This window comes from Nyctibius grandis, chromosome 3 (assembly GCF_013368605.1).
Source record: "Nyctibius grandis isolate bNycGra1 chromosome 3, bNycGra1.pri, whole genome shotgun sequence".
NCBI classification, from domain to species: Eukaryota; Metazoa; Chordata; class Aves; order Nyctibiiformes; family Nyctibiidae; genus Nyctibius; species Nyctibius grandis.
Window position 1 is genome coordinate 60,139,611 of NC_090660.1, and position 26,689 is coordinate 60,166,299.

General features: G+C 39.8%; 1 protein-coding gene across 1 annotated transcript in view; it reads left to right on the top strand.

The window, feature by feature from the left end:
- The window catches only part of LAMA3 (laminin subunit alpha 3), a 130,957-nt gene that overhangs the window by 56,008 nt on the left and 48,260 nt on the right, over positions 1 to 26,689 (top strand). The window contains exons 19-37 of the mRNA XM_068396018.1: positions 668 to 720; positions 1,108 to 1,213; positions 2,968 to 3,067; positions 3,536 to 3,692; positions 7,710 to 7,848; positions 9,430 to 9,563; positions 10,904 to 11,004; positions 11,117 to 11,270; positions 12,652 to 12,812; positions 15,061 to 15,169; positions 17,413 to 17,510; positions 19,755 to 19,920; positions 20,332 to 20,458; positions 20,546 to 20,685; positions 21,071 to 21,186; positions 21,710 to 21,921; positions 23,014 to 23,218; positions 25,495 to 25,639; positions 26,432 to 26,572. Of these exons, the coding sequence (XP_068252119.1) occupies positions 668 to 720; positions 1,108 to 1,213; positions 2,968 to 3,067; positions 3,536 to 3,692; positions 7,710 to 7,848; positions 9,430 to 9,563; positions 10,904 to 11,004; positions 11,117 to 11,270; positions 12,652 to 12,812; positions 15,061 to 15,169; positions 17,413 to 17,510; positions 19,755 to 19,920; positions 20,332 to 20,458; positions 20,546 to 20,685; positions 21,071 to 21,186; positions 21,710 to 21,921; positions 23,014 to 23,218; positions 25,495 to 25,639; positions 26,432 to 26,572 (2,564 nt within the window). The remainder of the gene's footprint in view (positions 1 to 667; positions 721 to 1,107; positions 1,214 to 2,967; positions 3,068 to 3,535; positions 3,693 to 7,709; positions 7,849 to 9,429; positions 9,564 to 10,903; positions 11,005 to 11,116; positions 11,271 to 12,651; positions 12,813 to 15,060; positions 15,170 to 17,412; positions 17,511 to 19,754; positions 19,921 to 20,331; positions 20,459 to 20,545; positions 20,686 to 21,070; positions 21,187 to 21,709; positions 21,922 to 23,013; positions 23,219 to 25,494; positions 25,640 to 26,431; positions 26,573 to 26,689) is intronic.

Sequence of the window (26,689 nt, forward strand, 5' to 3'; positions counted from 1 at the left end):
ATCTTTAAAGATTTTTTTCTCCCCAACTGGTTCCTTTCCAACAGGTTCCACCACAACAGCCACCTAGATAGGATGAGTAGCCTTAGAGCCGATACCGATATAATTACATCTTTGACTCTAAATCTCTAAATACTATACAGTCTCAACATCTCCTCAAAGATTAATTACTGCACCTTTCATGTAATTCATCTTCTCTGCCTTCAGTCATAGAGTCAATACTGGGTTTCACCAAACCTCTAGGTCAGCATAGCTCTTTCCTGCAATATTTGCTTCATTTATATTTCATATGGAGAGTTGAACTGGTCCCAAAGTAGCACTGCAGAATAGAAGGTGCCAGTCAGGCTGGAGGACACTGTTTTGCATCAATTGTCTGAATGTTTCTAAGAAAGAAAACAATTGTAAATCTGAACTGAAGACTGTTCTTGTTGAACACATGTTAGAACACTTTAAAACACACCGGTAAATCACACATACACAGAAGTCCTCATTCTTTTTCCTTTGCTTTTTCTTCTCATCTTGTGCCAGTATCCGTCTGCTATTCTGAACCTTCCAGAGTAAAATCTCAAGGTGGATGACTCAAAATTGCAGATTCAGGGTGGTGGGGTTTTTTTCCTGCAAAGTATCTTGGAAAGATGAAATGCAGATTGTCTTTTTTTCATCTGTGCAGCATGCCAGTGTGATGTGAGTGGAACACTCAGTGGAGTCGGAGAATGTCAGCAGGTAAAGTGAAATTAAAAGAAAGACATTAATTAAATTGTTTTTTGTAAAGATAAATTGTTGTAACATTTGGTAAAGTAGAAATCTTAGTACTGGTTATTGCTTTTGCACATGAAGTGGCTGGCTTTATACATCAAAGAAGCAGTTTTATAGAGAAGTTTTACACATCCTAGGGATGTTTAAAAGTTATGAAAATTTTTCATCATCTTGAGTTTATGTATTTTCTAGTCTGTTCATTGAAGATAAATGACAGAAGTTATGTCCGATAAAATTTTTTGTTGAGATTAGAATGTTTTTCCTCTTTAGAATTAGAGGGAATTCAAAGTATTGAAAGGTTAAAGTTCTGAAAAAGGTGCTGAAACATTTTTGATGAAATTGTTTTCTTCACAGGAAAATGGGCATTGTTACTGCAAATCTAATGTTTGTGGAGATTCCTGTGACACTTGTGAAGCTGGTTATTATGCTCTCGAAAACAAGAATTATTTTGGCTGCCGAGGTAAAATGAATAAAGGACAACTCTAGTAGCACATTTGCACGTAGCATAAAAGTCTTTAGAATCCCCTAGGTTGTATTTTGAAAATGTGGATGTATTTGTTGAATCACTCTTGTGCACAGCATTTTGCACTACTGCTTGTAGTTGCTTGTAACCCATGTAACTCCTTTACCTTCCAAAGGGAGAAAGAACAAGGCAAATGTTACCACTGTGGTTCCCAGCCGTTCTGTGGGTCTCTCACGTGAGGAAGCGTGTTCCTCTTTGAGTTCATTGTCCTTCACCTCACCTTCCCCCGTGCCTCATTTACCACCATCTGTCTGAGGCTTCTCTGTCAAAGCCGGCAGTGAGATCACACAAGGCGCTGCTGAAGCTGTAATCAAATAAGATAACTGACAGTCTTCCCTTCTTTCACTCCTTCTCCTGAGCTGTGGGGCCAGGGATGGTTGGTTTTCTTGCAAGTGTTACCTGTAAGAGTGGTAGCTCGCTGTTCTGCTTAGCAGTTTTCTTAAGGTCTGCTGCTGCAATCAAAACTTAAAATGTTACAACAGATACTAGCTTGATTTTTTTTTTTTTGCAGGTATGTTTGTGTATGGCTTTAGCCCAGGGCTAGATGTGTTTTGAAGCAGAGCCAGGTGTAGCTGTGACATGGAGAAAGTGGTCCTTCTTGTCAAGGATACTTGCTCTGCCATGCATTTTGAGTGATGTGGGGCTACTTCAGCAGTTCCTTTCCCTCCTTTTCCCCCCCACTATAGATTTAGGTTTGATAAAATTATTGAAAGCACTTTCACTGACTTCATTGTGCTTTACTCATGGCCAGGGTTGATGCAAGAGATTTATTTTTAAAGCGTTGAAGTACTTCTAACAATCATTTAATATGTGCAAAGTTAAAAATAATGGCTAGTGTATCAAACAAAGCTTTCACGCCTAATGTGCAAACCAAGGAGCTCACAAAAGGGATCTGGTTTCACAAAGGTGTCAAATACTTTAATTATCTTTGATTGCAGTGAGATTACATGTGCTTAACATGTCTTAGAAAACAGGATGCTTTAACACTACAATATAAACACGTGTTTAGGAATTTTGAACCTTTCAATTCAGCTTGAACTATTTAGCCTAGACATACTTGTTCCCTAGTATGATATATTATACCTCGTTACTAGAAGCGTCCTTTAGTTTGTGCCACAAGTCCTGTCTCCTGTAGAAAGTCATTCAATATTGTTGTCCAGTATTGGTCAAAAATATGCATATGCTATTATATGAACACGTATGTTCTTGTTGTGTGCAATTTTTGTAAGATAAATTAAATGTTGGGGTACCAGACTCTGAAAAATTAACATTAAAATTTTTGTAAGTTATTTGTTTTTTGGGTTTTTTTAAAATAATTATTCATCATGATATTGCTGTAGAAATTCTGACTTCTTAGCAAAACATTTGAATGGCTGTTCTGCAAAACTGTAGTCCTGCATTTAGTATTGTGGCATGATTTATTACTTGTGTTTTTTTTTTTTAAAAGTGGCTTTTGTCACATTCCAAGGAGAAAAAAAGACAAAAAAACACAAACATGGGAAGCCAGAAATAATTGCAGCTTATGCATGTGTGTTAACATGTGTTTGAAAGAGTCTGAGGGGAGGGGAGTCTGAAGGGCTCCGGAAGGAGTCATTAACGGTGTTTAATTAGCTGAAGTGAGGTCTGTTTTCTGGTAACTTTTATCACTTTTTTTCTGACGGGATCTTTGGCTTCTGCTCTTTGCCTGACAGGCTGCCGGTGTGATGTTGGAGGATCCCTCAGCCCAGCGTGTGCTGAGCCCTGGGGTGGCTGCCAGTGCAGGGCGCACATCGTGGGGATGGCCTGTCAGGAGTGAGTCTGGCTGTACCTCCTGATAGCTCGCGCGCCACCATAGCTCTTTTGAAACTGCCCACAAGTCCCTTGCTATCCTTTCACGTGAGATTCTGGATTTGTTGATAAATAAGCTGGTGAATTCTATTAGTTATTGATATTAATTTCGCTGGGCAGTTTTCTTCTGATATTTTAATAAGATTTTTTAACTTGTTTCCTTAAATGACCAATACCCGTTTTGCAATAGTATTGCATATATATCTGTATATCTATCAAGAGTTATACAGGAACACGTATGTAAGCTGTAAAAGCTTCTGGAAAGAGAGTTCTCATTACATCCATCTTATCAGCTGTCTTGAATTTACTAGCTGCTATCAGGATTCCTCAGTCATCAGTAGGTCACCTCTCTTCCATTGCTTTATGCTCTTAGATGTAGACCATACAGCAACGGGTAATTCTTTGTTGTTTTTTTTTTTTTCTCCTTGAAAGGCCTGAAAAAACCTATTTTTTCCCTGATCTGCACCACATGAAGTTTGAGATTGAAGATGGTACTACTGTCCAGGGAAGGCAAATTCGGTTTGGCTATGATCCTCAGGAATTTCCTAGCTTCAGCTGGAGAGGATATGCCCAGATGTCCTCTCTACAAGTAAGCTGGTATTTTGCTCAAGGCTTTGAGGTGAAAACATAGGTATATGGTATGTATGTCTCTACAGTACTGCTATGTGTGTGCAAGGTCATGGAGAAACCAGAGAAAAAAGGATGGGATCTCACTAATCCGAACCCTTTGGCACTGTATTGCTGTTTGGATTAGTGAGTGTTGGTGTTATTGTAAGTTGGTCATTGCTTGTGCAAATCCTAAGAAATGTTCTTTGAGGGTTTTTTTTTTGTGAGAAACACTCATTTTGCGATAGATGTAAAGCAAAGAACTAATAGCTTTGAAGCCTATAAATAAGAAAAGAAATGCTTGCCAAGGACAGTGGAAACAGCAGAAGATTGATGCTTGGCAAAGTAATTTGAGTTACACAATTCTGTGGCAGTCTGTGTCCATAAAATTTTCAGGTACCATCAAAGTGCTGTCACTGAAGTCTTCTTACACGTGCAACTTATATTGGGTGAAGATGAGAAAGGCGCCAACTTTTATTAGGAGTGATACCTTCACATTACAGTGAACAGGAAAATGTGTGATTCAGTAAAAGAAACTGTGAGCACGAGCATATTGGCAACATTTATTTTAGTCTCATGACAGTCTACAAATAAACTAAACAACTGCAGAGGGAATAAGTGAATCACAGGAAGAAAGTCAGCAAAATATAGTTGTGTGAGAAGGGACTTGACTGACTTTCAGCTGAACAACTGAGCAAGTGAACCAGGATTTTAAAACAGTAGATGTGAGCAATAAATGGGATTTGCTCACTCTTCTTAAAAGTAGTACTCTGGTATAGTTGTATCCAGCCTCCGTAAGTTGTCCAAGCACTAATGGGTCACTATAGACTGAGACATAAGCACATAACCATTGCACAAGCATGGTGATTTCCTTTCTGTTCTTCATTTTTCACTCTTTTCTCTTTGTTCTTTTGTTTGTTTTTTTTTTTTTTATCCCAGAGCTCATATTTGTTGGATCTTCAGAATTACTCCACATTCACAAATGAAGGCAACTCTCCAGTAGCTGTGGTTTCTTAACTTCTACTTTCTAACTCAGCTGCTTTTTGCATTTCTTATCTAGTGGCATTTTGTAAAGAGGTAGTGAAAGGGCTTAGTCTCTAATCTTGTTAAAAGTGTGCATTATTTTACTTACCTATCTAAAGCTTTTCACTCATGTAAGTAATTGCCAGCTCCAAGCCCTCCTTAGTTACATCCTTGCATAACTGAGATAGTCTCACGTTCTTCATTTCAAGGAACTTTCCTGATTTTGACATAGCATTTCTGTGTCTTGCAGGACCCTGAAATAATCCTCCTGACATTTATTTTGTAGAAGACAAATAGTGTTACCATATCTACCACACAAAAGGCTAATGTAACAACTTTTTGTGAAAAGAAACTATTTCAATGCAGTTAAAAATCTTTAAGGTGAAATAAATCAGCTGTGTGTGACCTCAGTGGAGGTCACAGGTGCCTTGTCATGCTGTCATCATGGGTGTCTCATTATAGACTGAGAAGCTGACAGTTGGTCTCAGATGTTAAAGCACTGGCCAGAGTTGCCTAAGTTTGTGACAGAGCTCAAAGAATAATTTCTCCCCACTCCCTGCCTTTGCCTGAAGCCAGGGACTGACATCTCTTCCTCCCTCATTCCTCGCATGTCTTTTTTTTCTTTCCCTTCACTGTGTTTTCTAGATTTTCCATAAAAGCTTAGAAACCATTTTGATAAATCTCCTGAAGCATGTTTCTTTATTTCTTTTGCCTTTTCTTTTTTGTTCGTATCTATTTTTCAAGTGTTCCCTCAGTGCCTGTCTTATCCACGTAGTATCCTTCAGAGGTTTTGGATGGCCGAGCACAGAGAGTGGTGGTGAATGGGGCAAAGTCCAACTGGCGGCCGGTCACTAGCGGTGTTCCCCAGGGCTCAGTTCTGGGGCCAGTGCTGTTCAATATCTTTATAGATGATCTAGACGTAGGGATTGAGTGCACCCTCAGTAAATTTGCAGATGACACCAAGCTGGGTGGGAGTGTCCATCTGCTGGAGGGTAGGAAGGCCCTACAGAGGGATCTGGACAGGTTATACAGATGGGCCGAGACCAACGGCATGAGGTTCAACAAGAACAAGTGCCGGGTCTTACACTTCGGCCACAACAACCCCATGAAGTGCTACAGGCTGGGGGAAGAGTGGTTAGAAAGCGGCCCGGCGGAAAGAGACCTGGGGGTGCTGATCGACAGCCGGCTAAACATGAGCCAGCAGTGTGCCCAGGTGGCCAAGAAGGCCAATGGCATCCTGGCCTCTATTAAGAATAGTGTAGCCAGCTGGTCCAGGGAAGTGATCGTCCCTCTGTACTCGGCACTGGTGAGGCCGCACCTTGAATACTGTGTCCAGTTCTGGGCCCCGCACTTCAAGAAAGATGTCGAGGTGTTGGAGCGAGTCCAGAGGAGGGCGACCAAGCTGGTGAAGGGTCTGGAGGGTACGACCTACGAGGAACGGCTGAGGGAGCTGGGGTTGTTTAGCCTGGAGAAGAGGAGGCTCAAAGGTGACCTTATTGCAGTCTACAACTACCTGAAGGGAGGTTGTAGTGAAGTGGGAGTCGGCCTCTTCTCCCAGGCAACTAGCGATAGGACAAGAGGACATAGCCTCAAGTTTCACCAGGGGAGGTTCAGGTTGGACATTAGGAAGAATTTCTTCTCAGAAAGGGTCATTAGACATTGGAATGGGCTGCCCAGGGAGGTGGTGGAGTCACCATCTCTGGATGTGTTTAAGAAAAGACTGGACATGGCACTTAGTGCCATGGTCTAGTTGACATGGTGTTGTCAGGGCAATGGTTGGACTCGATGATCCCAGAGGTCTCTTCCAGCCTGATTGATTCTGTAATTCTGTGATTCATCCTTCTCCATTTAAAACAACACTTGTAAAACCGTCCCCTACTTGTCTGTATTTTCCATTCTGGTCACTGCCCTTCTGCAATCACCTAGATTTTAGATATCTAGTCTCTGTAAATCTCTCAGCCCTACTGTCTGTCATATGTCCATCTTTGCTTTCTGCTTTGCATTTCTATTAAGAAGGTGGAGATCTCTGAGATGACGATGACACAATTGAGGAATATAGATTCAGAGCAGCATATGGGAGCTGGAAATCTTGCATTTATTGTAGCTTTTAGGAGTAAGAGAAAAAGAGGCTTTGTGCTCCGTTCTCAAATGTATTGAACAGAGAAAACCTGTGTGCATTTGGGGAAGCAGAATGGACCACAGTGGTGGGGAGGTCACTGTACCACAAGCATCTTGGAAAGGGACAGCAAGTGGATTGTGATGGGTGAACTGGTGGAAACTGGATTATGAGGGGAGCTTTAGGATTCAGGATGGAAAGAAGGAAGCCAAACCCTTGAGGTTGCACCAATCCTATTTTTTCATGATGCACCACCAACCTTTGAATATGTCTCTGCCAATTTTCTGTTGCTCTGCAAACCAAATAATGGGGGCTGTGTGAATGCAGCCTTCTGTGGGCTTGAGAACTGCATGGCTCCAGAGGTGTCAGTTCAGGCCCAGGGCAAAGAGGGTCATGGTATTGCATCTCTAAGAAACTGAGAGATCTGGTGGAGGAGCAGAAGATGTTTCAGTGATGGTGTGAGATGTCTGCATGCTGTGGAGCATTGTGTGTGATCTCAGACTGGGATCAATGATTCTGGCCTGTTCCTTGGGAATCCAGGAATATGGACAGCCCTTGATACTATATGCCTCCTTTATGGCACAGGAGGGGAGAATAACAGTAAAATACTGTCTGTGTATCAAGGTGCAATATCAACACACATATTAGTTCAGCCATTCTGTGTATTTCTGGATAAGCTATTATTCAACAAGAGTTTTATTTCACAGGAGGTTTTGTTCTATATTCTTTTGTAAGCTGCTCAAGCATTTCTTTTCTGTTATGGAGTTTGTCTTTGCCAAGCGGTTTTTCTTTCTCTGGGTGCTAGTAACAAATAATATACTTTCCTTTCCTCCTTTTTCCCTTTCTTTTTATTTTTCCCAGCCAGAGGTGGTTGTGCCTATCACTGTGGCTTCCCCTAAGCTCTTCCACCTAGTCCTCCGCTATGTCAGCCTGGGCTCAAAAAGCTCTAAAGGGAAGATCTCAGTTGCTGAGGGAAAACATTTTGGCACTAATTATACTTGTAAGTGAATTAATTTTCTCACTAGGCTTGCCTGTCTTCCTCTGTCATACACCAGCATTGCCATTTCAGTGTATACTTGTCTGCATGTGTGTTTTTCTTGTAGGACTTTAATATGGTGCTTGCATGGCTTCTAACTGTTCCTCTATTCAGCACTTTATGGCTGTTTTTGTTTATTAACTTCCATTTTTCAGAATGAAGTAAGGATAACTTTGAATGTGGAAAAATCAAACCTCTACTTATTTCGCATTATCCTGAGGTATATTAACCCTGGAGGTGAAACATTATCTGGTCGCATATCTGCTTGTCAATCTCAGCCTGAAACAGGTAGGTGCACCTCAACGGCGCAACAGATCAGATGAATGTTAGATCGGAGGAGCCTTTTTAAGATGCACCTAAGTCAAATTTGTAATGGCACTTAAAACGCATCACTTTTAACAGTGTCGGTGCTTTTGTGCTTTTCCTAATATATTTTGCTGTGTAATTGATGTGGCTGTGTTTGCATGAAACCTCTGCTTACAGTAGTAATCAACTTTTTTTCAAATGTTTGCCAAACTCAGTACTTTCAGTTCTGCACTTGGAAGCTCTGAACTGTGTGTTTTATGAAGCTTTTAAAGAAGGGATAACAGCACTTATTTTGGTTTAGTTGCCTTTAATATTTCAGTGTAAAGGTGGCTTCTGCCTTCATTCCATGAATAACATTTATTCAATGATGAACCCAATCTACCAAGTTAGCTCTGATTACGGACCTCAACAGCACGTGGTACTTTTTGGGCCCTGATAAAAGATAAGTACTCCATATCCTTTAAGTGGTAGAGGCACACCAAGCCTGTATGCAGAATTATCTCTTATTATGCCTAACCTCAGCATACCTATGGGATTTAACGGAGTTTAGTCATAGATCCTTTTAGTAATTCAGAGGAGACAAAGCTGAAGACTCCACAGATACTGCTCAGCAGTGTGGTGGCCGTTTGTGGTCATGTCTGGCTTATATTGTCTGGGAGGCAGGGAACCAGCTTTTGTCTGTGTCCAGGGACTTCAAAGAGGAAACCTTTAATATTCGTAACAATTGATCCTCACAACTTCTCTTTGGTAAAGCATACCGCAGCTACATTTCTCTTGTACATCATCTCTGCCCAGAAGTTACCTTCAGTTACTCTCTGTAACTAAACATTTTAGATGCTGCTGAGAACCTCCAGTATCTGAAATATTTGGCTGAAGGTCGCATGACCCTTGTGTCAGCTGAACATATTGTGAGTCACTGCAGAGACAGGTTGAATGGAAAATAATGGAAGGGGAAAGTGAAGAAGTGAGCATTGCAGAATATTGCAAAACTGGCCATGACAGGGGCTGAGCTCTGCTTTTCTGAACCAATTTGCTCAAGACTAATGAGAATGAAGACAACAACCACTGCATAGCTTACTGTGTGTGGTCAAATGAACTGTTAATACATATTGACAGAAAAGCAGTGATCAGCTCCTGTTAGAGCAAGTTTGATGGACAAAATCATCAGTCCAGCTCACTAAGCAAGTAGAGACATTTTACACGGTCCCTTATTTTTTTTACTTGATTTTTTTTTGCTAGCAGGGGCTGCTCAGAGCAAAGAGTTTGTCTTCCCACCCAGCAAGGAGCCAGCTTTTGTCACAATCCCAGGAGAGCCTTTCTCACTGGTTCCAGGCACATGGACTGTCAGTGTAATGGCAGAGGAAGTCCTCTTGGTAAGAAAACAATTGAGGAAAACAAGTGCTTGAAGGTTGTCATGATAGTATTGCTCTGGAGTTATTTGCCTAGAAGAACCCTGCAAGCAATTGAAATTCAGCACTAGTTAAAAGAGTTCAGCAGCAGAATATCATTATGAAGATTTACAGTTCTGCCTCTTATTTCATTTTTTTTTCTTCTCTGACTTCAATCTGCTCTAATTTTTCTTGTGCTTACAGACTTTAACTCTATCCAGAATCTGTACCTTCAAAGGATAAAGTAACATTAACATACAGCACAACTGGTTGAGCATAAATGCTCACAGGAATTTATAATTCTTATGTATCAGATGTCATATCTAAAGCTTGGCTCAACCACAGATGACCAAGGCCTTAGTTTCTTGACAAAGATTATTCAGAAAAGTATTATAAGACGGGCTGCATGATTAGCAGGTCATTTTCCTCCCATCATTACTCTCCTTTCACTCACTGAAATACTGAAAAATTTTCTGATAGCAGTTCTGAGAAATTGCTGTAAAAAGACAAATTGAGGTGATCATTTATGGAAAACCTTAAACATGTGCGATCACAAAGACAGCATACTAAAATTCATATGTATATTTTATTGTACAGGGTTAACAAGTAGCCCAGTGTCTTTAGTCATTAAGTCTGGGGCTCTGTTAAATTTATGGAATGCCACATAAAATGTTACTAAAGAGCTTGCAAACATATATCTTGCTGAAAGTGACAGTACTTATTGTGCCTGGTTTTTTTACTAATAGCTTTGAAAAGGAATTTATTAATGATATTAGCCCAGCATGTTCTCACAATAACAGTTTTTATAAAAAGCTCTAAAATGTTAATTTAAGTAGGCAGGGCAAGGCAAAAATATACCAGCTTTTGAAGCACAGCTTAGTAGATTACAGGGAATATTTTTGTAAAGTCACCTGGGATACATGAATCTCCCTTGTGGAGTCACGCACAGTTGAGCTGTGCGCGTGTGGATTGCACTCATGGGTGAGAACTGCACCCAGCTGGCTGTGTGTTACCAAGCCGTGGGGAGGCTCCTTCAAGAGCACTGCCTTGTACAACACATGATGGGAGAGTGGCTTCAGAGTTTCCTTGCTCACAGGGCAGCTGCCTTTGTCCCATCTCTATGAAGGTATAAACAGAGTTAGGGAGACACATTCTGATGTTATTGGCCCACGTAACAACAACAAAAAAATCCACATCTTGCAGATATCCTCTGTAAAAATTATTTATGTGGTTGGTTTTGTTCATTGCTATATTGTGAAAGTCTAGAGATGTTCCTTTTGTCAATTTCTGTATGGTCTTGCATTTGTCGTATTCTTTGTTCTTAGGATTATATGGTGCTGTTACCTAGTGATTACTACGAAGCGTCCATCTTGCAGATACAAGTTACAGAGCCTTGCACCTATTCAGGACGCGCTTCAACAGAGCAGTCAGTATATACACTGCAGAATAAACCAGTGCCTTGGATTATTTTATTATTATCCTGCTGCACTTGAAAACAATAATAATCCTGTGTTTTGTTTGGGTTTTTTCTTTATAAGCTGCTTGCTCTATCAGCATTTGCCATTGGGCAGATTTTCCTGTGTCCTTGGTTCAGAGGCAGTGTATTTCAGACATGGGGGAGAATACAGAAGAATACCTGTGCGACAGCCAACTCCTGATCAACCAGTGATGGCCCGTGTCAGTGGAAGAGAGGTCAGATTCCTGCCTGCTAATTGCAGTCCCGTCTGCACTGTTGACTATAAACCTACCGGGCTAAAAGGGTTGCAGATTTACACAGCTCAGGATTTGCAGATCTGTAACGCATCCTTGAAACAGACTCTGCGCCAAGTTCTGCATTTTACACAGAACTGTGTAAATGGATCAGTGTAGGCAGATTTGTAAATGTGACTAGAGTGGGCACTTCACTCTGACAGAAGTATTTTATTAAATAAAAATCCCTCTGCTTTAGGCATACTGAATTGTTCAGCATACTGTTTAATTACAGCAGAAATGGCATAATGGTTTGTCAGCAGAAATGGTGTAGATACATCATTCTAAATTAATCTCTTTTTTTTTTCCTTAATAGCTATACTTACGTAAAATATTTGCTTTACTGAAAAACAAGCAGCAGCAATTATGCCACTGCTGTAGGTCCATTGAAAGAGAAACATGTTTTATGAAAAGCAAAGTTATACTAGAAGTGTGTTTGATAAAAATAAGGTATTTTATCAAGTACATGATAATTACATGTAAAATGATTATATCCTCTCTTACTGTGCCTGGATATTGCTTTTAAAAATACCAAGTGCAACAAGTGGCTTACATGCCACAGGCCCTGGTGCTTCATCACTGATGCATGTGCAAAACTTGACTGGTATGAATAATTGCAGTGAAGTCAAGAGGGCTGTTGACAGAATTATTTACATGTTTAAGTGTTCATAGCCTAAGGAAATATTGAGAAAAAAAGTTTAAATTTAAAAATAATTATATAGCCAACTGTAGCAAAAACCTCTGTAACCACAGAACTTCCCATGCAACTACTTTGAAGTATTTTGCATTAAATATTGTGTTAAGCAATTTGTGCAGGTGAACTAAAAGAAAAACTTGATGCTTCAGAAAGTGGCATTGGCTGTCTGCTGGAGAAGATACTTTCACTCTTTTTAGGGAGTCAATATACAGCACTGCTGTAGTAGGAATTGTGTTCCTGGAAATATTCTTTTTTGGTGGAGAAATAGACTCAATTTTTACATGTTATTAAAGATAGCGTAGAGAAGATGGTGACGATTTGTTAGTATCATTAAAGTTATCTCACTGGTACTTTCTACTGGCGAGAAGAGAAATAATAACATACTTATTTCCTAGGCTTATTCTACAGCCTTCCTAGGACTGTTATAATGGCAGCTGTTTCTTGAACTTGGTTGACTGTTATTAGTGGACAAAGTGATATTTATAAGCATTGCTTCCATTCTGCTGGATGTCTTTTGCTGAGGATTGGCCCTGGGCTAATGCTGACTGGCAGGAAAAGGGAGCTTCCTGCAAGAAAAGGAGTGAAAAATCTAACGGCTTTTTTTCTTTTTTAATGATCTTGACCTAGGTAAATTTACAGATAACCATAAATGTTCCTCAAGTTGGTCGCTATGTCCTGGTTTTTGAATATGCCAATGAAGAGGATCAGTTATACACTGCCGAGGTAATAATACATAGCCCTGGACCTGTCACTGAAGGCAGAGTGAGGATATATAGTTGTAAATACAGGTAAGAATTTCTGAAGTAATCACGAAATGATTAAATAAGCCTTTGGGATATAATTATACTTTTTATATATTGGAATCCATTTTACTATGTAGATTTTTCCAATTTTAGGGTGATTTAAAAGCAAGTACATGATTCTGTGGGTATTGTACAGATTTTTAATTCTGTCTGTTTAATCAGCTCATTAAATATTGCTGCTGCTTCAGTGAACTGTTTTTGTGTACAAAGGGTTACTTTTTAATATACATTCCTTAATCCTTATAAACTATTAATCTCCAAGTCCAGTGGAAGAGCATCACTGTTGGCTGCAGATGCCTATACTGTTTTTATTTAGTTAAAAGTGTGTCCAAGGGCTTTGGCTATTGGACATGCAGGCAGGCAGTTTTACAAGAGTATTCCTACCATTTTTAACAAGCTCTGCTGAAGCAGAAGTATAAGGGTCTCTGAAATTCTGAGTGTAGCCATCCTCTGGCTGTTAGGCTGTAGGCAAGGACTTCAGCCAAATGTTTCTTTATCCTTGTTGACTACTGAGGTTACTGCAGATGTTTCTGCACAAGAGGTTTTGTCTGTCCCGAGCAATAGTGTCTTTGACACTTGAGCATTTCAGCTTATGACTCAAATTAGGATTGTGATCCTGCAGATGTTTGCACCCTTGGGAGAGCCTACCCCGTGCCAGGGGACTGCAGACATGCATCTGTTTTTCCTGTGAGCCAAGTCTTTGGCAGATTGGAGGGTTAGGGATATTCAGGATGAAACTGCCCAGTAAGAAAAATAATTTTCATCAGCATGTTTGTGATACAGAGCAGAGCTATGTGGAGCAGTGACCTTGTCAGGTTATTGCTGGGGAAAGCGCTTATTTTAGCCTGTTAGGTAACACACTGAGCCCCAAACTACTTGTTATAAATCTTTCATTTTATTGCTTTTTTTTCCCAAACACATATTATGGGCTAATTTTGAACATACTTGTTTGTTCATGTGATACACTAAGAACTTGCTCATGAAAATACAAAGAAAGCCCTTGCTACTTTAATGTAGCAATGCAGTAAATCCCTTTTGCGGCCATTCTGCATGAAGCTAATGGTCACATTTCAAGTAAGTAGCTGTGGCGTCTTTCCTAAGTGGGAAGCTTCAAGTCTCTTCTGTTAAAAAATAAGTCAAGAAATGACATACTGAGGTACATGCAAATAAGAGTAGCTTGTAGAATCATGAATATATTGTGCCAGGCCTTCTTACAGCTCTATGAGCTTGATTATTCCCAAAAAAACATTATAAGAGAATAAAACATTGCAAGCTTACAGTGAATCATAAATAAGGGACCTGTATTTCTCTGGTCTTAAACATCCTTAACCCTGAGCTGACCTTATTTCTGAGCTGTGCTCTAAACAAGAGTAAAACTTCCACATTTTCTGGTTTGTAGAGGGGAAATAGAGAAGCAGTTGTATGGTGGTTACAGCTTCTCACCCACAGCATGCTGGCTGGCCTGGCTGAGCAGAAGTGCAGCAGAAAGAAAAGAAATTAGAGCCTTACATGACTTCTCTTTAGCAAAAGGGAACTGTTGCTACTTTTGGCAAGTCGCAGGGGTTATGCTCCCTGTACAAGGCAAAGTTCAAAGGCTTTAGGAAGACTCTTCCTCTTAGTATGTATTTGTCTTTACCAAAGATGGGCAGCCAATCAAAGATAGTCAGTCAGAGGCAAACCTACATTTTTTCACTTGTATTGAGGAGTATGTCAGTGTACAGAATAGCTTCCTAAAATCAAGACTTGCCCAGCTGCCATTGTGTGGGTGAGAGCTGCTGATTCACACCATCAATGGCACTTGGCAGAGGTGGAAGGCAGCAGCTGATGTGTGCTGGCACCTCAAGGAGCACGGCCCAGGCACAAAATATTAGTTACACACCATGTTATGCAGCTTGGAAACCTCTGCAGATAGCATGGATGTGTATCTGTCTGCTCACATCCTACTTAAAGCAGTAGCTCAAATGGAGATCTGAGCTGAGGTCTGGAGGTTTGTGCTCTGGGTACGTCAACCCACAAAAGCCAAGCAGTATGTTGTACATGGTGCATCCTTTGTCTCACTAGTGAGGATACTGCATGTTCACCAGTGGCCAAAGGTAGCTGTTACTTCTGATCCGGCAGGACGGCTAGGCACCCATGGTGAGGCTAGCCAAAAGCTAGGCAGCTGAGCGAGGCAATAGCCTAAACAACATGGCAATGCCAGCAGGCTCATTTTTAATCCTGCTTTCTGTCTCAGTTTCCTTTGTCGCAGCGTTGTATTTGACGACAGGAATCGCATTGCAGCCTATGACCTTCTAGCAGAAACAAAGATACATCTTAAGGCATCATCAATTAATTTTCTTCTGGTAAGTTTCCATTTTCTTTTCCCTTTTTTAATACTTGTTCCCTGAGTGGGTAAAGAGAGATGCTTTTCTCCCTATGTTCACATGCTGTATGGTAGTGCATGCAATGATGTATATTAGATGCTTGAAGGTGTGTCTTTATATATACTCAGAGAATACTGAGGCAAACTTGATCAGTTTCAAAGATAAACAGAAATTTGCCTTTCCTGGCAAAGGGTTTTTCCAACTCTCTTTTGCTTTATTTCAGTTCCCCCTCTCTGTTCCACATGTAAACTTTAAATGAAAAATCTGGTAGCTTTTATACTTCATCTTTTTTTTTCCTTATCTTTCACTTTTTTAAATCCTCAAAACCCATGTGGGGGTTTCCTGGGTCTCTTACAAAATTCAGGTAATAAATGCATTCATTTCAGGTAATAAATGCATTCATTAGTCGTATAACTTTTAAACACTTTGAATAAAAAGCCTTCACTGCCCTCTTTTGGCCACACCAGGAATACATTTTTCTGGACACTGAATTTTCTATGTTGTTTCTGGTTTCTGTTTTAGAAATGCAAGGTGAGTTACACAGTTGGTTGAAATCTAGAGTTGAAACCCAGCTATAAACATAGAGTAGTTTCGTGGAACTATTAGGATTAACAACTAATACATGCTGTCTTCATTTCATGAGGCGGTGTTCAATGTGAACAAATACCATTTGAATTGTTTGTTAGCTCTCTGCAGCAATTGCTGTGCTGACAAGATCCATATCCAAAAGATGTTGATATTATTAGTCTGTATGTCCACATATGGCAGTCTCTTGTGCTAAGAATCAGTATTTTTATTTCTAAATTCTAGTTTTCATTCTCTGAATAACTTGCTGCAAGATAAATTTCAATATTCTCCTGAGATGCAGGAAATATTTCCCTGTGTTAAATGTAAAGACTGCACTTAGCAAAAGATAGGAAGAAGGGGGAAAAGAAGAGCTTCTGGTATATGGACACTAACTATGGAGTCAGTGGCAGCAGCTTTGAAGTTAAAGACCCCCGTGTGACCCCCTGTCATGTAGACCAGACAGGCAAAGGGGAACCACCCCCAGTCCTGGAGTTCAGAAATCTGGTCCAAATAAAGGGGGAAATGGGGTTCTTGAGGTCAGCTTTCAAGAGAGGATCTTACAACTTGATAGTCTCTATCTCACACTGATGCAAACAAGCTGTCTAAACCCAGACCATGTTTCGCACTAACTTTTCAGCCGCTCATAAAGTGCAGTTCAAAGCTTCAGAGTCTACCCTTGTTCTGCTGCAATGGACTGGAGCCCTGTGGGTCGTTACATGCAGGACAGGCACAATGTTTGCTGCCCAGGAAAAGGGACTTTTAACACTCTGCCTTCTAGCTTATAAGGGGTTTCTCATCCCTGCTTGCTACTGCTAAAACACAAACTGAGCTCCCTTAGGACCTGCTTCTAAGCTGAATCACTTTGCACATTAATGAATTCTCCCTATGCAATTTTTATTTATATTAATATGTGGTGCTAGTTATCTTACTGCTTATCATGCATTTTTATCTCCTTTTCAAGTAGTTCATGCACAAGTTTTGTAACCTGTACTTAATGTGTTTTGTAAGTGCAAGTAATATATTTTATTAATGCAAACTGTTGTGTCTACCCATAAGCCTTCCTTTATGTCCTTACCACCATGGCTACAGCAGGACTACTGCAGCTTCATTTGCTCATGTCTAGTTTTAGTTAAAAAAAAAATCATATGTGGTCTCGTTGGCTCTTAAAATGAGTTCTGAATCTGGAGAGATTCAGAAATCCTGGTGTCACTGAAACTCATTCCTGTGGACTTTGTGCAAGCAAGTGTTCGTGCCTGCATATCAGAAGGTCTAGGAATTCCCCCAGGGTCCAAAAGTCTCTAACACCACAGATGAGGGCTTTTCCCTCCCACCTCTGTACTCTCCTTGCCTAGCTTCTGACCCCATGAGTTGGTCTTCTGTCGTTCCCATTGCCATACATATACTTAATGTTTTAATTTATTTAACTTCTGAACAGCTAACATTCCCCTGAGAAGGACAGACAAGTGCTATCCAACACTGAGGCATTCAGGTGCTGGCAGGCAAAGGGATCCAAAATCTTGTGGGAAGTCCATGACAGAACATGGCTTTGGGCTCAGGTCTCCCCATGCTAAAACTAGGCTTCATCCTTCCCGTTTAGGCCTGGCCCTGTTATTTACGATATTAACTGTTAATTGTGCTTTGTGCTTATTTTTCAGCACAAGGTTTGTATTATATCAGCTGAAGAATTTTCTCCAGAATATGTGGACCCTAAAGTACAGTGCATAGCTGCTTACGGGAGTACCCATGATGGAAGGTAACTTGCTTGGTTTCATCCTTCATATTTTCTGAAATAGACCTTGAAAGGCAGACTAAATGGGATTTTAATTCTTTTGAATGAACCTTTGCTTAGTGACTCACAGGTGACTTGTAGACCACTTTTGCAAAGTACTATTTGTAAAAAAGCTGAAGTGTTAGTGTTATTCTAGACAGCCTGTGTGCAGGATTTTGTTAATACTAGCCTCTTCCTGGCCTATTTGAACTACTGAGTGCAGATGCGTTAGAAAACACGCATCTTTCACATGCCATCCAGTACGATAGGTGTCCAAGCTGGAGAAACATTGCTACTTTGGTGGCCTGAAATGCTTACTGCTCCATCTGGAGTTTCATTCTGCATGTTACTCCTTCAGCTGTTCCAAAATAGCTTTAATTTGTCATTAAGTAGGGGATGTGACTGCTCTTTCGGGCTCAAATCCACCAGCTCGACTTGGCAGCATCAAACTACTCAACATGTAAACCCCTGCTTCACAAACAAGCCATTTCCTTGTCTATCTCACTGTGGGGCTCATATGGTAGGTGTGCCCTCAGCATTCATCCCGCACAGCAATGCCAGGTGATCCTTCTCCTCCATTATACTTGCATAGGACCAGTAGTTAGAGCACTCATATACAGCTTGGTTGACACAGCTTGATGGCTCTTCTCTTGCTGTAAAGATCTGAACCTGAACTTTCACTTCGCAAGTGGTCAGGTTTGAGTTCTGCTCTGTCCTGTTGAAGTTCTTCCCATCTCTATATGTTTTATTCTTTGGGCCGGAGGGGAACTATCACTGCAGCTTCCAAATTAGGGAGCCCCACATTTCAGTTCCTGTTGCACTCCCCAGGATGTCCCTCGTGATGCTACTCCTAAGGTTTTCTTCATACTGATCTGGCAATGGGAAGGTCTTCAAAATAAAAGTAAATGCCATTTGCAGGGCTTCTGAGGCAAAAAGAGTTCGTGTCTAGGTCTAATAGTTTTCCAGACGGTAGCGTCTAATATAATGGTTGAATTGAAATAGAAAGCAAAAAAATCTGGATAGTAGATTGGATGTAAACATGTGACTGTACTTGGCTTCCAAGCATGCATAGCATTGAATCCCAGCTTTAATTCTCCTGCTTGGAGTGTTACAACTGAGAGAAGCTTTCTAAGACTGAAGATACTTGTCCTTGCACCAAAAGTATTTTTCATTCCCAGACATTTGTATTCTGAGTAAAATGGGGGAAAGAAGCTGGATGAAAAACATCACTTAAAATAAAGCTAATGTAGAAATTTGTATCTTTTGCTTTGGTTTTGTGTTGTTTTTTTTTAAACTCTTGTTATATTTGCATAGTTTACTATATGTTTATGTTCTGTTATTAAGACCATTATCTGACAGCATTTTTGCTTTCCTGAAAGTGTTTGGTGTTCACCAAGTTGAAAGATGCATAGTCTTGGCTCAGTTTAACAGTATTATAAGCGGATGCTGCATGTGATTTCCCACACAGGCCTGGCAAATACATCTCAATCCTGGCCCTGAAACATACTTGCCATTCCAGTTCTGGGCCTGTCTTGAGCAAAGATTAATCATTGTCTGTTGAGTACTTATGAGAAGTGAACAAATACTAGCAGGAAACCCCCCAAAAAACTTTCTCCTGCAGTCTTGGAAAATACTTCTCTCAGTTAAGTTCTTCAGAATTAAATATACCAAGGAAGAAATAGTTAAACACAGCAGTGAATGAATAAGGATGCTTTGAAGGAGCACTGTTATTTATTTTGGCTTCAATTCTACAAATATTTGAGTGTATACTTCACTTCTAAGTACTTAAGTAGTCCCATTGACTTCATTGGGAAAACTTGCACGTTTAAAGGATACACCTATGTAAATATTTGTAGAACTGAGAATTCAATATTAGTACAGATTCTGGTGAATGTAACTAACTGGATTAACTAAAAATTATTTATTTTTTTAACACTCTTGGCTCCCTCAGCAAACTCTTTCCATTCAAACTGTTCAGGTTATGGAAATTTTGAGTGAATAAAATCAGTTAATGTACATTTTCCCCTTTGTGAATTAAATCCATACCTCCTGTTTTCATTTACTTTCTGATCATTTACATAGAATCCAAAGAGTAACAGGGGTTACTATTGCATTTCTAATTGTAATACAGTCTAATATATTGACTTTTGTGAGTTGACTGCTTTCCCTTTTATGATGCTTAAGAAATTCTCCTGGCCCCAAGAGTAATCACTATAATTCTGTGTTTAGTGCAACGTGCATTCCCTCAGTGTACGAAACTCCACCAGCAGCTTTGGTTTTGGATGCATTCAAGGATGGGAAAATTTCCAAAGTACGGAGAAATATACTATATGATCCACTGACTGCCCCTTTACCTTCTGACTCAGTTAATGGAGTCACCTTGACACCGTTACAGGTATCTCATATTTTGAAAATATTGTTTCCTAAGTCACAAAGTATGTTCTTAGTAAAGCTAAGTAGATGAAACACTTTAAGAGAATCAGAACTGAATGATGTGATATGATCAAAGTATTGCAGACGGAGTAAGACACCAAGACAATATACAGAAAGAGACAAAAAAGTGCCAGCTTCTTTCTAAACTCCACAGTAGTCTCACTGACTGCAGAAGAGTATTAGATATGCTTGGTGTGCAAACAGATAGGACCGTGCAGTTGTAATACCGTATTCTTTGGAGATATTTTTAACTTCCTGAGAGATGCTAAGCCCCCTCTCTTTCATTGCAGGTGGGTGGCACAGAGCACAGCTCACAAACCCAGGAATATTTCACGAAACAAATATACTATCAGAGTTGTTCTTGTTTCTGCAGAACCAGATTGCCTTGAGTGTCAGAGTACCTCGCTTGGGCAGATACGTATTTGTGGCACATTTTTATCAGCCAGAACACCCCATGTTCCCTGTGCAAGTGCGTGTGGATGCAGGACGTGTGTGGTCAGGTAAGCATCTGAATTTGATCTAACCACTTTCCTTTCTCAGCATTTTGGCACATGGAGTGTTTTTTGGCATTATGTTTTTTCTTCTAGGTTCCTTCAATGCTTCATTCTGCCCTCATACCTCTGGCTGCCGGGATCAGGTGATTGCAGAAAACCAAATAGAGCTTGACGTTTCTGAACCCGAGGTCTCTGTTACAGTGATGATACCTGACGCAAGAATGCTGGTTCTGGTGCGTTTATTACATGAATGTACTTGGAAATGTTATTCTCGGTTTCACCATTCATTTAGAAATAGATAGATGCAAAGATGAAAGTCAAAAAGAAAGAATTTGTCTTTTAGTGTAGTGTTTCAGATTTTTAGGATCTTGTGCACTGCTGCTGTTTTATTTTAAATTTTTAGTGTGCTATACACTGTTTTTATTGTACACTGCTTGTAGCATCACAACTGGGGGGGAAGATAAGAAGTATATTTTCCTATTTTTTTCAGTTAAAATGTTATGGGTTTTGAGAAAAAACAGAACACATAATGAAGCAACATTTAAATACATAAATGCCTTAGCTTGTGTCTTTTGCTTTTCTCTGAAATGTACAATTTAGCTTTCTTGTTGTTTTAAGGAAAATGTCTTAGTTGTTCCAGCAAACACCTACAGTTACAAAATTCTTGACAAAAAGACAGTGGACAAGTCATTTGATTTTATCAGCCAATGTGGAGGAAACAGTTTTTATATTGAGTAAGCATCGCTTTTTAAAAAACTGAATGTTGACAACAATCTGGGAATTAATATTACTTTTAGTCTGTATTAAAGACATATGTATAAAATCCCCATCATTGTGCTACATTAAAATGCTTTTCATGGCTTATGCTGGCCCATTAAATTTCCATGAGTCATTTTTCCGTGACTTTCTGTTGTAAATGAAATGTAAAGGTAGAGCTTTATTGCTCACAGTACAAAAGAGGAAAATCTATGTCATCTTTCTGTTTTTGGTATTTCCATCTTTGGTATTTTGCTTGGCATGTCTGAACTGATATGACTAATACACGTACTTTCTTTGAAAAAAAATCTCTTACCTGCATGTTCAAAGCCATTCACCACTAATTTAATTAAAGTATATCCTTGCACGTGTACTGATGCCATCCTTATGTCAAAGAACTGTTTGAAAGACAGGACCCTAATTTACTGAACCACTGCAAAGCACGCTCATAACAATGCCCAAGTGCCAGTACTTACATGATTTATATTTCGATTGAAATAGCCCAGAAGGATCATCGGCCTTCTGTAAGGACTCTGTAAGGTCACTAGTGGCTTTCTACAACAACGGAGCCCTGCCATGTAATTGCCATAGCACAGGTGCCACGAGCCCTACTTGCAGCCCCCTGGGAGGACAGTGTATTTGCAGACCTCATGTCATCGGTCGTCAGTGCAGCCGATGCCAAACTGGCTACTATGGATTCCCATTCTGCAAGTGTAAGTACATGCTCAGACTTACTCAGGACTTACCTGACCCGACCTTTTATTTAATTCTATGGTTTTACTGCATAGGTACCACAGCCTCATGTTTCTTTTTAGGGCTTGATCCTATGAGAGGCTGGTTGAGCGATCTTAGATTTAGCATAGCATAGCTTTCATTTTAACACCGAAGTAACCCCATTCCCTTTAAGTACACCTAGTTCACAAGGAAGTGTGCCTTTGCATGTGCTGTCTGATAGGTGTAGTAGGCTTACAGTTTTACTGGTTGAAATCCATATTGCCACTCTTTCAGTCAAATGGATTTTTCTGCACTGGTGGCTAAATTGATTCTAAGTTGTAACTGTTGTATCCCAGTTTATACCTTCAAGATTTGCCATACATAATCAGAGTCAGCATTTTTAATTCCTCTTTTTCTGATGTTATTCTTAATAATATCAACAGATTTATAGATTACACTAACAATGTTCACCTGTTTTCCCAGATATTATTCTTTATGTTTATTAATGTTACTTTGTAAAAGTGGTGCCCTTAACACCAAAATTATTAATTGTTTCATAGAATCATAGAATCGTTTTGGTTGGAAAGGACCTTTAAAATCATCAAGTCCAACCGTTAACCCAGCACTGCCAGAGCCACCACTAACCCATGTCCCTCGGCACCACATCTACACGGCTTTTAAATCCCTCCAGGGATGGTGACTCCACCACTACCCTGGGCAGCCTGTTCCAGTGCTTGACAACCCTTTTGGTGAAGAAATTTTTTCTGATAGCCAAATGTTTAATGCTTGGCAACCTGTGGTGAAGCTAAGCAACCAATCTGTGGAGAAGAGCCAAGGTCTCAAGATATTCCTGGAAACTACCATTACGGTCAGATAGTTGGTTTCCATCACCCTGGTTTGTCTCAGTCTCACATCATTGCAATAGTTGAAGTCAAACAAGCCTGCTGATCTTAAAACTAGTGAAAGAGAGAAAAGAATCATGTCCTTTATACGTACGGTTTGTGTGTGTTTGTTTCATATACAAGTTCGATAAGAGTTGACCATTTTAAGTTGAGATATGATTAATTTGTAGAACATTTTCTTTGACCTAGCATGCAACTGTGGACTGCGTCTTTGTGATGATGTGACTGGTAAATGCATTTGCCCTCCGCGTACTGTGAAACCAAAGTGTGAAGTGTGTGAGAAACATTACTTCAGCTATCACCCTCTTGCTGGCTGCGAGAGCTGCAACTGTTCAGAAAGAGGAGTCATTGATGTGGCAAGCCCAGAATGTGAAAAAAACAACGGGCAATGCAAGTAAGTTTGGGCCATGTGCATTATAAACGATGTATGAGTGGTTTGCTTCACCTTTCTTTTATTTGGAGGGGATGTGGGAGACTTTAATGATGATGAACAGGGATTTAAGCAGTGCTTGGTGATAGTGAGGACTCAGCTGTTTCAGGGATACCCGCAATGTTTTAGTGGAACCATGGTTTGTGCAGGTGGGATTTGGGATTCCTGGGCTTGCATTCTGTTTGCCAGTGACATGCCTTGTCACTCATGGTAAGTTCCTGAATCTCTGTGATCTCATAGAGGACCTCAGATCAGAGCTCCTGACTGCTGGACATATACATCATTTGTAAAGGTGTACATTATCTCCCAAATTCTTAAAATTTTGCAGTTGTCCTTCCACAGTGTGAGGTCTGGGTTTCAGTCCATATATAGCATACAGGCACAATCATAGGGAATTATCTTAAATTCAGATGCTGTATTAGTGTAGTTGAACATTTCTATTATTTCCTTGGGGAGATCGAGTCCTTAAATAGCAAGTCAAATACTTGACAGCCAGTAGGTTGTGTAAGGCCAGGATTAGTTCAGTTTGATTGGTTTGGCTGTGTTTTTGCAGAGTCCTAACAAAGAGAAGTATGTTCCTTCCTGCTCTGCCATTAGTCCTGTAAATACGACAGAGAATACTCATTTTCAGAGAATACTCATATTGTTTTCTGAATTTAAATTATTTTCCTAAGTCTGTCCTTTTCACATGAAGTGAGTAATTGTCTTATCCGAAGGGCAAAACTAGAATTTTCATATGTGGAAGTTGGGGTTCAACATTGAAGTGTAGCATATTCTGTATTTCCTGATGCATTCTTAATCTCATTAGTCTCTGCTTTAATTTTCCCAATACAATAAAAAGAAAATAAAAATAAATACTATGCAAAAATAAATAAAATACATACTTCAATCAACTAAAAACTAATATTTCAAAGAAAGGGCTTAGGATATTTCTACTCAAGCAAAACTGAGGATAATTTTTGCAGAAATAGTCAGATTTTCCTGTTTCAGTGAAAAGCTGTATTGCCTGATTATAATGGTGATATTTTTCATGTGCAGCCTAATTTTTAATATCAAAGAAATGATGGCTTATTGGTAAAAAATTCTGAAGCAAATACTTTTGGACTGCTTACTGAAGTATATAGCTAACTACTACATTCTGACTAGTACCTTTCCTTCTGTGGATTACGTGAAGTTCAAAGTCCCCATCCAGCTCCTGTTATCTATGTGGAGGGATAATGCATTCAGAGAGACTCTGAGCAACCTCGCCCATTGTTTGGTGAATTGAGTAATTGCTTTCATATAATATATGAAATGCAGTCTGCCTTGTCTGCATAATTTAACTGTTTATTTCCATTAAATTTGTAGTGTTAGTGCACATATAAATTTGGTACTGAGAGCCAAAGCAGACTCCACCAACTTGCTGAGACTTATCACAACTAAAATGTAAAGATGTGCATGGTGGTGGTGGCAGACATTCTTTATCAATGGATCTTTACTATCTTGACACCTCCTTTTGGCTGACAGAAAATTTACCAGCATAAACAGAAGCAAGAGGGATCATCAGCCCTACATTTTCACTAGTTTTATCAGTCTGTGCAAATTTGTTGTAAAGATAGGATGAAGTAGCTGCTGCCACTGAAAGGTGTTCTCTCTTATCTCAAGCCTTATTTTTCTGTTTGGTGGTTTTTGCTTCTTCTGTACTTCACCTAAGTAAATCCAACGCATTCAGCCTTCACTGTGAGCAAAGTGGATTTTATCCTTGGTGAACAGTTGTAAACTTACCCAAGCCTTGTGGCAGGTTGAAGTCCCCATAATTATTCATATGCCTAGGATTCTCCACCTTTTTGTTAGCAGGTGAGTGCCTTGAGAAATGCCAAGTCACACCCTCCAGCTATAAATCTTTCTCCAGCTCCGCTTACCTGTGTACAACATCCATGTTTCACACATTGGTGTATAGAGGGAGTAGTTCTGCACTGCAAGCACTGAATAGCTGCAGAAGTTTAATTCACTTATGAACATTTATATCCTTCAAAATCAAATCCATTCCTAATCAGTACCATGACGATATAAAACATGTCACTATTAGAATCTGAGAACAATACTAACTTGCTGCTGTTTCTCCATGGAAGTCATAAAGTTGTGTCATAGCCATGAAATCACTTCAAAGACCCACTTGCCTTTTGTTTTAATCTTCCCTTCCTTGCTCCATTCCTGCCTCCCCTACTGACTCCCTCCTCTGTGTTTGTTTGTTGATAAAGATGCAAACCAGGAATAAAAGGACGGCAGTGTGATCAGTGTGCTCCCGGTACTTACGGTTTCCCAAACTGCGTGCCATGTAACTGCAACAGAGATGGAACAGAACCAGATGTTTGCGATCCCCAGACAGGAATTTGTCTCTGCAAGGTCAGATAAATCAAATTACTTCTGCATTCACAAGCGTTGTTTGCACATCAGTGACTATTTCGTATTTAACGGGGTGAATGAAGTGAGTTTATCATAAAGTTTTCAGTAAAAATTAAATGCAGCTGTACAAAACCATCATGCCTTGCAGTATCTGCACAGATTATCATGGTAGCAGTTAAATGCCATTTTTAATGAGTTCAGTATCTGTCAGTTGTACAGGTGGTTTTAGGCTTTGCAGGATGTTAGAGAGCTGCAGAGTAGATGTCCATTGATTCACTGAAGCAGTCTATACCCTGCACAGATCCGCTTTATGCATCTGCATCTCGGCTTTTGGATGTTAACCAGGTCCCATGCTTTTTTTAGCCATGTTCTGTCAGTTGACATTTAACCACATCATTATATCCAGGAAATCTTCTTTTATTCTGATCTGCATAATTAAATGTGATAAATGTGAACTTTCACAAGTGACCTTTTATATTGTAGGTTTGGAAAAGCCAGCAGGAGGGTTTTGGCAGGGAAGTTACCAGCTGCCTCTGACTAATATTTATTACTCAGTGGTTCACTTTATAAACTGGAAAGACAGCTCAGAACTAAGATAGTCTCCAAGAAGTCAGTTTTGTTTGCATTTAGAGTATGATGTATCCAGACAATCACACATTTTCATTAATGTTTCCATACATACATCTTCTGAAAGAATATTTCTTTTATGTGCAGGAGGTTTTGGGGGGTTTTGGGGGCCTCACCAAAACCAAAAGGAAAGCTCTGTGATTTCTTTCAACTATGTCTTAACAGGAGAATGTTGAAGGTGCAGAATGTGATACTTGCCGACCAGGATCCTTTTATCTGGACCCTTCTAATTCCAGGGGATGCACCTCTTGCTTTTGTTTTGGGGCAACCAGCAACTGTCGCAGCACAAATCGTCGTCGAACCAAGGTGTATCCAATAGTTTTTTCTTTCCTATCATGAACCTACATTTATTCCATTAAGGAAATGCCAGATTTCTTCCAAAACTGAAAATATATTTTATTAGTTTCTAAGGATGCGAAATAT